This window comes from Otolemur garnettii, unplaced genomic scaffold, assembly GCF_000181295.1.
Source record: "Otolemur garnettii isolate 467f Iridium unplaced genomic scaffold, OtoGar3 scaffold00092, whole genome shotgun sequence".
NCBI lineage: Eukaryota > Metazoa > Chordata > Mammalia > Primates > Galagidae > Otolemur > Otolemur garnettii.
The window spans coordinates 4,677,661-4,690,026 of record NW_003852487.1 but is presented as its reverse complement, the minus strand read 5'-3'; the positions used below and the strand labels follow the sequence as shown (position 1 = coordinate 4,690,026).

The window sequence follows — 12,366 nt, the reverse complement described above, 5'->3', positions numbered from 1 at the left end:
CAGTATTCAGAATGTTTCATTAAAACTGGACCCCCAGTCTACCACACCTGGCAGATACCAGCCTTTCCTCACACTGGGCCATATCCACCCCCTGCTTGCAACAGGGCCAGGACCCAGGAGGTGTTGCCAGGCTTGCCAACAGGGGCACCCTGCCAGCAGCTGGCCTAGAGCCACCACAGGTGCTACTCCTGAGCTCTGTATAGCCTCAGGGCTCAGTACCCTCCCCTTGGCCCAGGCAAGACCACTGATGGACTGGTCCTCCTGGGCTTGGCCTCAGGAGCCCCAGCCACCATGTTGAGGGGCCTGAGGCTGCTTGGTGGGTTAGCATCACAGGCTCACATCACAGCTTCCATGTGCAGGATCCTCAGGGCCTCAGAGATCTGGGCACTGGGGTCCATCTGGCCGTACATGCCCACGAGGAAGGCCCGGTGCAACAACACAGCTGCGTGCTCTGTGGGAAGATGGGGACCCTGCAAAGCCATGCTGGCTGGAAACACCCTGACCATGGTGACCAGACCTCAGGATTCTGGACAGCAATGTCATCTGGTAGCTCTCAGCAGATGTGCCTTCAGGCCCTCCCTAAGAGCCAGCCACAGGATGGCACTCACCTTGGCAGAGGAGGGTGTACTCAGGCAGGTTCCTGAGGGCTGTCTGCACTACCTCGAAGTCCCGGCTGCCCAGGCAGTACATAAACGTGGGCAGGAAGTCAGCTGCAATGCTGAAAAGAGCCACAAGTGTTGAGCAGGCACCTCTACCCATCCCAGAGCTCAGGCCAAGCCCTGCTGGACAAGGTGAGCTCATCTGGAAGCCTGCCTGGCCACACACGGCCTACCAGGGACCTCCCAGTAGTGGCAGAGGGGCCTGGTCAGGAGGCTCACCTGGGGCTGTTCTGGATGGATCGCAGGGCCAGGCTGAAGGCCAGGTTGCGACAGGACTCCTCAGCCGAGCTCATCAGCCGCTGCAGGCTAGTCTGGCCAGGGCAGGGTGTAGGGTGTTACCAGGGTGCCCCCTGCCCGCCCCATCCAGGGCCCAAACTCTTTACTCCTTAGCCTCTCAGCCTTAAGGTGGTCAGTGACAATGGCAGGGAAATGTTGGCGTCAGTTATGCTGCCAGCATCTGGGCCAGGGCCTAGTTCATGAAGAGCTCTATGGGGCTCAGGGCAGGAAGGAGGGTGTCAGGGAGTGTTGCCCTGCCAGATATCCCCATCACAGCAACTAGCTCTCTTACAGCCCATCTCTGCTCACCGAGAAGAAGTTCAGGATCTCAGGTCTCCGCCGGGACATTTCATCTATGTCACTCAGAACCTCCAAAAGGTCTAAGATAGGCACAGAGGGCCAGGCTGTGCTAGGCCACAGCTGCTGGGGCCAGGGAGGACCTCTGCCCACCCACCCAAGCAACCCAGAGGCAAGTGGCATGTCCTTATGCACCTCAAGAGGAAAGTACCAGTGCTGCTGGCTTCCCACTCCCACTAGGCCCCAGGAGATTTCCCAGGTGCCTGCCACACTCATCAGTGCCACACTCCAGATATCCATCCCTGCCCTCCAGCCCCTACATGCTGGCCTCCAGCAAGGGGAAATGATTTGAAGACAGGTCACTCTGAGCCCACCCTTGGGCTCTCCCAACTACTGCCCGGCCAACCTCCCAGGCCTTGCTTCTAGTATCCCGGATATTTCAGTGGGTTCCTTGACATTCTGCTTTGCCTGGAACAGAGCAACTAGCCCTGGTTCCCCTGGGTCCCTGAATTTCCTCTAATGTCCTCTCTGAGGGAGACCCCCTGAGGAAACAACCCATCCCTCCTATGACCTGGTGAGGTTGTATTATCCCTCTATGCCCCCAAGGCAGCAGCAGGATAGTCACTGCCTGCAGTCCCTGTGGGTCCCAGGATGCTGGTGACCAAATAGGCACTGATCTCATGTGGGTTACACCAGATCCCCAACTCACCCTCAACTGTGTGGCCCCGGGAAAGCCTCTTCATGTAAGGAGCCATCTCGGCCGTGGTCAGAGGGGTGAAGAGGGAGACACTGACCAGGGGCAGGGAGCCAGCTGCATTCTCATCTGAAGGGTGAGCAAGTCAGCACTCTGGGAGTCCACAGACGTGAACCAACACCATAGCTGCCTTCCCCAGAGCACACAGGCCACTGCCCAGCACTGAGCAGGGTGCCTGGCATTTGGCAGGCTCTTAGCAAGTGTGGGGGGACAGGAGCCCACAGGAAGCAGCCCCACTGGAGAGTGCATTCTCCCTTCTCTCTTGAGCATTACCACAAGGGAGTTGTTCCCGCCACAGCCTGGGGCTTGGCACGTGCTCCGCAGAGGCGTTTGTGTGCCCTGTGTTTCCACAACTGCCAAAACAGTTTGGTGTGGAACAGCTGTCACAGCCAGCAACCGCCCAGCCTCCAGCAGTCCTGGGTGCACTCACTCATCCACTGCCCATTGACAGTGCCAGCACAGAACAAATTCCATGTCACCATCAGGCAGGTGAGAGCCACAGGCTGAGGTAGGGACCTGAGTAGGTAACTGAGGACAAGTCCCACCCAGTAGGGCCCAGAGGCTTCCTGGGGAGGCAGTTGCTGGGGGTCCCCAGGGGTGGGAGTGCTGCTACTCAGTCATACCAGTCAGTACTTAACACATGCAAAGTGGACCAGGGGCCGGTGAGGCCATAGGGCTCATAAAGCCCCCACAGGACACCTCCCCACTCCACTCACCCTCACTCTCCTCTTCTAGGCCTTGGTCAGCTCTGCCAAACCTGTTAGGAAGGCTGAGCCCTGCAAGGAGAGACTTCAGCATCGCAAGGTCACTGTTGTCAAAGGACAGGTCACTGGGGAGAATACGAGGTTTTCAGCCAGGAGAAAGACACAGGCAGACAGAAGGCTGGGAGGAAACCAAGGCAATGTGGGAGGGGTGGGGGCACTCACTGCAGGGGCTCAGCATGTTTCTGCAGGAAGGACACTGCTGCAGGCGCATTGCAGGTGATATACTTGTGGATAAACTGCACGAACTTGCTGATGAAGGCAGCCAGGTGGCGGGAAGACTTCCTATAGTTCTGAAAAGGAGAAGCCAACACCTTGGACATAATAATCACAATGGCCACCTCTGCTGATCACAGCAGCCCTGAAGGTGATCAACCACAACAGTCTCAAAGGTAGTCAGCCACGGCCCACAGCCCTCATGAGCTCCTATCACAGACACATAGGCACGACCACAGTGACAAGCATGGAGCAGTCTGGAGGGCTGAGCTGGGCTTCTCAAGAATATGGGGTCTCTCAGGCACATGAGAGGCTGGGATCAGGGTGAGAGATGGTCCCTAGGGTGGGCAGGGGAGAAACAGGCTACCCAGTAGGCAGCCTGGCCCTGGCTAAGGGACCTGATTCTCCTGTCACCATTACAAAGGTTAGGCTGAGCTAGGGCCATGGGGGCAGAAAACAGCTAAGGTGGGAGGCGAAGAACTCCAGAATGTTCATGCTGGTTCCCTCAGGGAGCAGAGACAAATAATCAGGACACAGGGTGAGAGATGGCGGTCCCCTCAGGGCACCCACCAGGAGCAGGCTAATGAAGGAGCGCAGACAGTCCCACAGCGCCCTCTGGTGCTCGCCCCGGAACACCTGGGGCTGCAGCAGCTCCAACACCCCCAGCACGTGCAGGAAGAAGGTCAGGTGGTTCTGCTGCCGGAACTCCTGGAAGTTGAGGTGAGTGCGTCCATGCAGTAGTGCAGCAATCATGGGCAAGTGTCTGGGCACAAGACATGGGGGGAGATGACCACACCTGAGCCCCCAGCTCACAGCATGGCCTGGGAGGGCACCCCACTGATGCACTCTAGTACTGCTGGCCTGAGAGTGGCTATAGGGCCAAGGCCTCATCACCAGTGCTGCCCACCCCTCTGGGGTCTGCCTAGCTCCTCCCACCTGGGATCCAGGCAATGTCATCAGCTGCCCATGTCAGGTTCTAGGTGTAGGCCCTCTTATAACACCTGGAGCTGGGACAGAAACACCCACAGGAACACCCACTAGGATCCAGGAGTGGGGAAGAGCGAGGCTAGTGCTAGGTCTAGTGCAGGTGGCTGGGCCAGGCTGGGCAGTACCTTAGCAGCAGGATGGGGTGAGCTACAGCCAGCTTCCGGCAGGCCATGTTGGCATCTGCCCCTCGGTTCTCAGAAGAGCGGGAATCATTGGTGTCCGCAAGGAGGGTGATGACGCGGTGGATGAGGCCGTCCAGCTGGAAGAAGGGAATATTAAGGCCCAGGGCCACCGCCCTGTATCCAGAGGGATCACTCTCACAGCCACCCCAGACATGCTCAGACACACAGCGCTGGGATGAGCACTTCTACAGGGATAAAGCTGGCTTCTCAATACCAAATGCTAAATGATAAGTCGGGGGGGGAACCAAAATTGCATATGAAGTATGATTTCAACTGTGTAAAATAATACACAAGTGCAAAAAGACAGAAAAAAAATAGTAAAAAGCCAACTTTCACCAGTCATACTGGGCAGAGAGAGGCTGCAGACCCGCTAGGTGGCCACTGACAGGTCAGTGGACACAGGGAGCCTGGCCTTCCACTGGCTGTGGCTCACTTGGGAGAGGCAGAGGCTGTCTATGGAGACCCACGCACAAGCCCTCACAGCAGATGTCCTTGCTCCAAGCTGAAAATGACTCAAATGTCCACCAAAGCTGAGTAGATAAACCAACCCAACCCATCTGTCTATAGAGCAAAAACCACTCAGCAATGACAAGAACAAGCTGTGGTGCCACTGCAACGTGTGTTGACTAACACTGCTGTGAGGCCAAGGGCACATACTGCATCCGCATGGACACACAATACCAGGAAATGCAAACGAATCCAGTGACCACAGAGCAGGGGTGCCCACACACTATCTTTGCTCACTAGTTCCGTTTTTTATAATCTGAAAAAAACATTCCTCCATATCCTGGTTTGGGCATCTACTTCAAAGTGAGGAACAGGAGTCACCCTGACCACATGGGCAAACAGCACAGCCGCCTATACCATCCGTAGCCTTGAAAGCCACCCATTGCAGGGGAGGTATGTTGGGCTGATAGCCTCTACCCTCCTACTCTCTCCATGGTCAGGGCACTCAGGAAGTCTGGCATGGAGTAGGCAAAACTGTGCCCTCACCTTGCAGACACTGCTGTTAGCAGCTGCCTCGCTGTGTGGCAGGACCTCTGGCACAGGTACCCGGAGCTCCGGCTGCTGCAAGTAGAGTTGCAGGAACAGGTCCCAGCAGCGCCGGCCCAGCACGCTGGAAGAAGACAGGAGGAGCTCATGGGGCAGACAGGGTGAAGCCACCATCTGCCCTGGATCTGATTCCTCCTGCACACCTCACACGTGAGAGTAGCACCACTGGGACAGGGGGGCCCTAAGCACCTGTCACCACGCTGTTGGATGCAGGCCATGAGGTGCTCAGAGACTCTCTTGACACCCTCGTTGTCCCCACGGCAGCAGCTGAGCAGCAGAGGTAGCCGGGATTGGATGAGGCTACAGGCAGAAGCGTCTCCATCCTGGCTCCTGGTCTCTGCCTCAGCCAAGATCAGCTCCACCAGGCTGATAAGCTCTGGAGCCTGGACACGGAGCACCAGCTCCTCCCGCCGCTTCTGCAACCAGGCATCCACTGGTCAGCTCCAGGACACACCAGCCCTCTGGGGCCAGGCCACCCCCAAGACTTGCCTGCGGGGTGCGCTGGTCCCTGCCCTGCCAGATGCGAGGAACGTGGATGCAGGCCCAGAGAAAGTCCAGGGACGCAGAGGGGTCAAATCTAGGAGGAAGCAAGGGGTCCAGATGAGCAAAAGAAGGGTGTCTAGGCACGGGAGGGAGCAGGATATGGCTCCAGGAAGGGCATCCCCATGGTAAAGCCACTAACACCCATCCCAAAAGGTTCCAACATGCCCCCACAAGGTGTCTAGGGTTAGTCTCAAACCACACCCCATAGAGAAGACAGATACTGGCCCTGCCCCTCTACAGCCCTGACCAAGCCAAGGGACCACAGGGATGAAGCTTTAGTGCCTGGCAGTACCACACCTCGGGGTACCTCATGGCTCTTCATGGACAGCACTGTGGGCTCTTCTCAGACATGTGAAGAAGCTGTAGCCTGTGACAACTCTACTATTGTGACTGTTCCCCTCAGGGTGTGGGAGACAGGGACATGTACAAGGGACCCAGTGATAGTAGGGTGGGGCAGGCCAGGGTGGGATCTAGACCTCCAAGGAGGTGATAAACTTGCAGGGCCACTGTGGCCTGTTAACCACCCTTCCAGGACATGGGGGTCAAATGAAGGCCTTGGTCAGTCTAAGCACCCATCAGATTCCAGCTTAGAAATGGGAGCCCACCATCTCTGGGCAGGAAGAGCCACAGCAGGCTTTTCAGCAAAGCATTGCACCCTATTGCGACCATGCCCTGGGGATGCCAGGCAACTCCCTGCATGAGCTGTGAGGTCTCCAAAACCATGCAGAAAATGGGGTGTAGGATCAGATATCCCTGGGACCCTCAATGTTGAGGTTATTCATCCTGAGCTCGGCATTTATCACAACCACCCAGAGTAGCACTGGACAGCCGTGACCACCAGAACAGAGCCAGCAGCTCCCAGCAGAGGGAAACACACCCAGGCCATCACATCATGCTTCCTGCAACAAGGCTGAGAGGGCAAGGACCTGCTGAGGGGCACCCACCTCTGCTCCCGGTTTTTGGCCAGAAGGATGCGGATGCAGCGGTGCAGCGTGGGCCAGCTAGACTGGTGTGTGAAGAGGGCCAGCAGGTAGGGGCGAAATGACAGCACTTGGGTGCCAGCAGGACCTTTGCCCTGGGAAGGAAGGAAGATGGCATGTGGACTACTGGTAAGGTCAGCTGACAATGTCCAGTGGAGGAGACTCTGGGTGTTGACTCATGCTTTCTCCCACATCTACGCTGGAGCCACCACATGCACTGGGGGTGTCTCCAAGGCTTCACCCAGCTCCTTCCTGAGAATCTTATCTCCCTTAGGCAGGGCCCTGTGCTCACCATGTTCTGCTCAGCCTACAAACACATTTGGGGAGCCAAGAAAACAAAAGACCCAGGCCTGGACTCTGCTGGAGCCAATGGGAACCCTATCCTTTCCCTGGGGGCCAAGGGCACAAGGTCTGAGAGTGAAAATGATGCCGTGGCCACTGAGAACCTTGCTCCAGACCAGGGACCCTCCCTTATCCTGAGCCCTACCTTCCTCCGGGAGAAGAGTAGCCTCTGCTGTAGGTCAGGGCAGCTGCTGACTACCTCAGGGTCTAGCATCTCCAGCCAATCTACGAGTAGCCCAGACGAGGGCCCCAGCTGCACGGCCTCCAGGCTGTAGGGAGGGAAGCATTTAGGGGAGGGCTGCCAGAGCCATACCAGGGTCGCCACCCATCCTCCCATGGCTCCCCAGCTCACCTGCCACCATCTGCACCCTGCTTCCCTGGGGCCAGAGGTTCCTCCTCCTGCAGCAGCAGGGAGCTCACCACCATGATGGGCTTCGAGGTTGGAAAAGGAGAGGTGGCATCCGTGGTAGCAGAGCAGAGTGCAGCCAGCAACTCCTCTAGGTTAGGAGACCTCACTTCTATCAGCCCCTGGAGAACTATGCAAGGGACAGAGGGACAACCTGGGTCATTCCCAAGTCAGGAAGGCTGTCAAGCAGAGCTGGATTACCAATGCCAGTGTGGATCCCAATAGCAGAGCCCAGCTGAGTGCACAGAAAGGCATGTCCTGCTCTGCTGGGTGTGATGCAATGGGGCTCCTCTAGGGGATACTCCAGATTATTCTCAAGAGGGACTCCTGTCAGGCAGCTGAGAGGGGACCTCTGGGCACCTTGTGGGAACAGCCACTGCCTGCCCCCCACTGAGTGCCAAGAAAGTGCCTGTCTTCAGGCTGGGGGTCCCCACAGGACAGCACCTTTGCTGAGCAGCTCTGGCTCCACATTGCACTTCTCCCCAGATCTCAGGGTGGTGATGACAGCCTGGACAGCAGAACTAACCACCTCCAGGTCCCGATGGAAGGTCAGGGCCTCAGCCAGGTGCAAGAGCCCGCTTCGAACTACAAGAGAGTATATGACCACCATCAGCTTTGGCTTCCTCTTAGTGTGTGCCCCATCCCAGGAGACCCCAAAGCAGGCGTCCTCAAACTATATCCTGTGGGCCACATGGCCTGCCGAGGACATTTATCCAGCCCACCAGGTGTTTTTGCCACCGCTGCCTGTCCTGCTTAGCTGCTGCCTGTCCTTTTAAACTACAGTCCTGCCCTCCAACAGTCTGAGGGACAGTGAACTGGCCCCCTGTTTAAAAAGTCTGAGGACCCCTGCCCCAAAGCAAAGACTCTCCTTGGTCTACTCAGGCACTTTCCTCCCTGAAGAAGCCTACATCACACCCAGGCCTCTAGGTGACAAGCTGCTTGGCTACTTGCTATGAATGCCAACCCAGTGTCTAGGACCCCCGACAAGTGTCGACCAGCCCCACCCCTCCTGCACTCCCATCCCTGCCCTCACCGTCACTGATCCTGCGTCTCGCTGAGTACTGGGTAGCAAAGAGCTTCAGCTGGGCCTTGAGGGGCCCGTCCTCCACAGCAGGGCTGTCTAGCCACTGCAGCATCTGCATGAGCACTTTGAGGAAGAGCGAGGAGAAACCAGTGTCCTGGGGCACACAGCGCTGTGGGGACAGATAGCAGAACGTGGCTATGCTCTCCAGAGACAGCCACAATCCTGCACAGCGAGGACCACAGACTCCTTACTCCCAGTCTCAGAGGAACCAGGAACCAAGCACCCAAAACCCAGACAAAAAGGTGGGAGATTGGGGTGGGATCCCATAGTTGACTGTCACCCTGCAGCCAGGCCCACCTCTCCCAATCTGCTTTCCCCGCACATACCCAGACAACTCCATAGAGACCCTTTCCAAGTCCTACACAGGTGAGGTGTCCTCACCCTGGCAACTTATTTTCATACAGTTCAGCAGCAAAATTCAGGAAAAACAAACATACAGACACAGACAGAAATAAATAAAAGCCACACACCAGAGAAGGGAGACAGGGTGGATGTAGCGGGATTGCGAACTAGGTGGTGTATGCACATAAGCAGACCTGCATCAGCCCCACACTGTCTACTGAACACTGCTCCCTCAGGTCAGCATCCTTCCTCACTCAGGAACTAAGAACTCAGCCACGGGGGCAACCTCAGGACACCCTAGACACCCAGGGGTAGAGCTCTCCCTCCCTCCCAGTTCCCACCTGGTATTGGTAGAGCTGGCGCATCAGCGGGCAGGCGAGGAAGTGGCTGCGGTGCATGGACAGCACCAGGGCACCTCCATGGGGAGAGCTGAGCAGGGTGGCCATGGCCTGCAGGAAGCGCACTGCAATGCCTGGCACCTCAGGGTTCCCCTGGAGGATGCGGGCCAGCTCTTGGCCCAGAGCCTGCTGCAGAGCTAGTGCTGCAGGCCGGGGACTAGAGTTCTGCCACCGTGGGTCAGGGCTGAGCGGGAAGATCTGGAACAGAACAGGTGGATATCACAAGGAGGGGATGGCACAGAGGCTGAGTGCCCTTCACATGATTCCCATGACAGAACCATGTCCCTGTTCATTTGTGGCCCCAATATTGTGGACTGATAGGCCCAGGGCCCTTGAGATCTGTGCTGAGAGCTGCCTCAGAGGACACAGAATTCCTGAGCCAGCCACATGCTCACCAGGCCCTCCTGCAGTGGAAATGGGATGGGGCCACAGGGAGCTCTGCAAACTTTTGCTTCTGCATGAACAAAACAGGATGCCAAGTGCACAGGGATGTGCAAGGATGGCAAAGAGGGTGTTCCCAAGAAGCCCTTTTGAGAGTGTAGGGGTACATACATGAGCATAGCATGCCAGTATCAAATAGGCACATGTATAAAAAGCCATTGCGTATGCAAGGTAGGGAGAACACTTGTGTCCAAGAGCGGCCACAGCTGTGGGATCTGAGCATGGCTCTGTCCGTACCTGCAGGAACAAGCCAGCCAGGTCGTCCTCGGGGCCAAGCACCCGGATCTGTGTCCCAGCACGGGCCCTCCCCTGGCCTGGCGGCTGCTCTGGACTACTCTTCGGTTTCAGTGCCTCTGCACTGTCTGCAGAGAAAGCAGAATTGTTATGACCAAACTGTGACCAGCTCTCAAAGGGGGGCACTATACAAACCAAACCCAATCTAGCCCAGGGCCATCACCCAAAAAGAAGGGCTGGCTCTGGAGCCCCGCAGAGGGTCTGCATTCCCTGAGGACTCCAGGCCCCACCTGTGCCCAGGAGGTCAGACTTTGAACAGGAGTCCACATCCTGCCCAGAGGCAAAGGCTGACCAAGGAAGAGCCAAGGAGTCTCTGTGGGCCCTGGGCAAGAGTGTCGTTAGTGGGGCATGGGCTGTACCTCGCCGGGGGGGTAGGGAGGCCGTGAGCAGGGAGTGGAACGTCTGGCCCCCAGAGGCACCTCTCTCGTGCTGAACCTCCACCAGGTGAGCCATGTAATCTATGAGACAGCAGCCAGGGTAACATGTAGGCACAGGTGGGGAGAACACACTTCCCTTTCCACAGGAACCCGAACCAGGGAGGCTCCTAGAGAGTCACCCTAAGACGCTGGAGGCTGAGCTACAGGATCTCCCAGCAAGGATCACTTAAGTGTCAAAAGGGCCTCTCCAGCCTTAAAACAAACACCAAAAGGGGTGCCTGGTGCTGACCCTCCTACTCTATCTCTTGCCCATGAGTCTACTTGCACCCACACACCTGACCTTGGCCCCCAACCCACACAAGGGTCTCACTGCCCGGGGACTTGGTTAGGCATGTGTGGGACACCACAGAGCCTGGGTCTCACTCTTGTCCATGATGTTCTGCTCCAGGGTCTGAGGGTCGTGGGCCACCGCCTGGTCCAGGTACTGGAGAAGCTTACTCATACTGGACACAGGGATGCCAAAGGACTGGACGAACAGCAGCAGCTGCTGTGGCTCCAGGTCCTGAAGGGCTGAGGGAAGTGCTTGCTCAGTGGCCTCCAAGACATGGGGAGGCACTTGCTCAGGTGTCCCTATCCAGAGATCCCAACCAGTGGGACAGTGGCACTAGTTCAGGATCACTTTGGGTCTGCGCTAGAGCCTGGCCAGAATGGGGCACACTCCCCTCCCCACAGCTGCACACAGGCCACTGTATGCTCTCCTCCTGGAGCTCAGTGGTCACACTGCAACCCACTGACGTCATCAATGGCTCTGAGCAAAATATGGGGGCCCAGACTCCTTAGTGTACATCCTTCACTGGACTTCCCACACCAACCCCATTCACTCAAACTGCTGCCCAAAGTCCCCTCAGGTGTTACCCTGACTGACTCATGTTGGCTCAGGTCCCCTGTCCAGCCCCTGGGGCTAGCCCTCTCACTGTAGTTCACCCCAACCTCCTCAAGTCTCTAAGAACCAACTCAGAGGCCCCCACTACCTCCCCTGCATCCCCTAACCACTTTATCTCTTTTCTGCCTCAGGATGCAGGTCCCTGGGCCTGACTACTAAACTGTAGGCCACTCTTAGGCAGGGATAGCACAAGCCACACTGGGTCTTCTTTCAGACTCCAGCATAGGGCCAGGCTCAGCCAGGACTGAAGAAGCACCTGCAGGATGCTAGGGTACCTAGGAGCCTCCCAGAGGTCCAAGAGTCCATGAGCCTGTCCTCATTCATCTGTAACAGCTGGCAGTCACCTAGGCTGACATGCCCAGGCCTCCTTTCCCCAGAGCCCAAGCTGGGTCAGTACCTGCGTCCACCAGGCGAGGGACCTCTGAGCGAATCATGCGCAGCTTCAGCCAGTCAGGCAGTAGCAGTGCCTCCTCAGATGTGTCCACCAGAAAGGCGGTGGGCAGGGGCTTCTTCTCCGGAAACCAGATGTCTAGCAGCTCCTGGAACTCATTATCACCAGCTTTGGGAGAGACAACATGGTGAGGAGGCTTCCAACTTCACCATCTGAGGAGTCCCAGGATCCCAGAACAGCCTAGTGCTGAGGCCTGAGAAACCCTGAGATCACTTGATACAAGTCCTCCCTTCACATGGGGAAATCAAGGCTTCAGAGGACAGTGCTGCACAAGTATTTACTACGTGTCAGGTGCTTTACATAAACTAATGTACTTAGTGCTCACAACCTCCATGAGAGGTGGACAGCATATCCCTGTTGTGCTTCACTTCACAGCTGAGGGATGGGGACACTTGCCACAGATGATTTGCATGGCCCTAGTCCAGCCCTGACCTCTGGGCTCAGTCTGCCTGGTGGGACCAGCTCCCTTAGCTCTACAAAGCCAAAGAGAAACCCAATGGGCTCAGCCTTCTCTTGCCCTCCCAAGGGCAGCAACTGTACCTGTCCACCTGGGGGCTTCCACCTCCACCTATCTCCTGAC

At 57.1% G+C, this 12,366-nt stretch overlaps 1 protein-coding gene across 4 annotated transcripts in view; it reads right to left on the bottom strand.

Moving 5' to 3' along the window:
* Positions 1–12,366, bottom strand: part of INTS1 (integrator complex subunit 1) — a 34,158-nt gene continuing 21,792 nt past the window's right edge. For 2 of the 4 annotated variants that reach the window (XM_023516508.1, XM_023516509.1), the window contains exons 27-48: positions 11,733–11,894; positions 10,816–10,962; positions 10,375–10,473; positions 9,959–10,083; positions 9,224–9,478; positions 8,490–8,649; positions 7,901–8,041; positions 7,403–7,586; positions 7,196–7,319; positions 6,673–6,803; positions 5,675–5,762; positions 5,375–5,601; positions 5,126–5,249; positions 4,076–4,209; positions 3,534–3,726; positions 2,913–3,040; positions 2,703–2,815; positions 1,942–2,055; positions 1,245–1,315; positions 879–970; positions 609–718; positions 1–451 (exon numbers count right to left, since the gene is read on the bottom strand). In XM_023516508.1, coding sequence (XP_023372276.1) covers positions 336–451; positions 609–718; positions 879–970; positions 1,245–1,315; positions 1,942–2,055; positions 2,703–2,815; positions 2,913–3,040; positions 3,534–3,726; positions 4,076–4,209; positions 5,126–5,249; positions 5,375–5,601; positions 5,675–5,762; positions 6,673–6,803; positions 7,196–7,319; positions 7,403–7,586; positions 7,901–8,041; positions 8,490–8,649; positions 9,224–9,478; positions 9,959–10,083; positions 10,375–10,473; positions 10,816–10,962; positions 11,733–11,894 — 3,038 coding nt within the window. In that variant the 3' untranslated portion in view covers positions 1–335. Of the gene's footprint in view, positions 452–608; positions 719–878; positions 971–1,244; positions 1,316–1,941; positions 2,340–2,702; positions 2,816–2,912; positions 3,041–3,533; positions 3,727–4,075; positions 4,210–5,125; positions 5,250–5,374; positions 5,602–5,674; positions 5,763–6,672; positions 6,804–7,195; positions 7,320–7,402; positions 7,587–7,900; positions 8,042–8,489; positions 8,650–9,223; positions 9,479–9,958; positions 10,084–10,374; positions 10,474–10,815; positions 10,963–11,732; positions 11,895–12,366 lie in introns of all 4 variants that reach the window. The other 2 variants (XR_002774696.1, XR_002774695.1) reach the window with 2 other exon arrangements.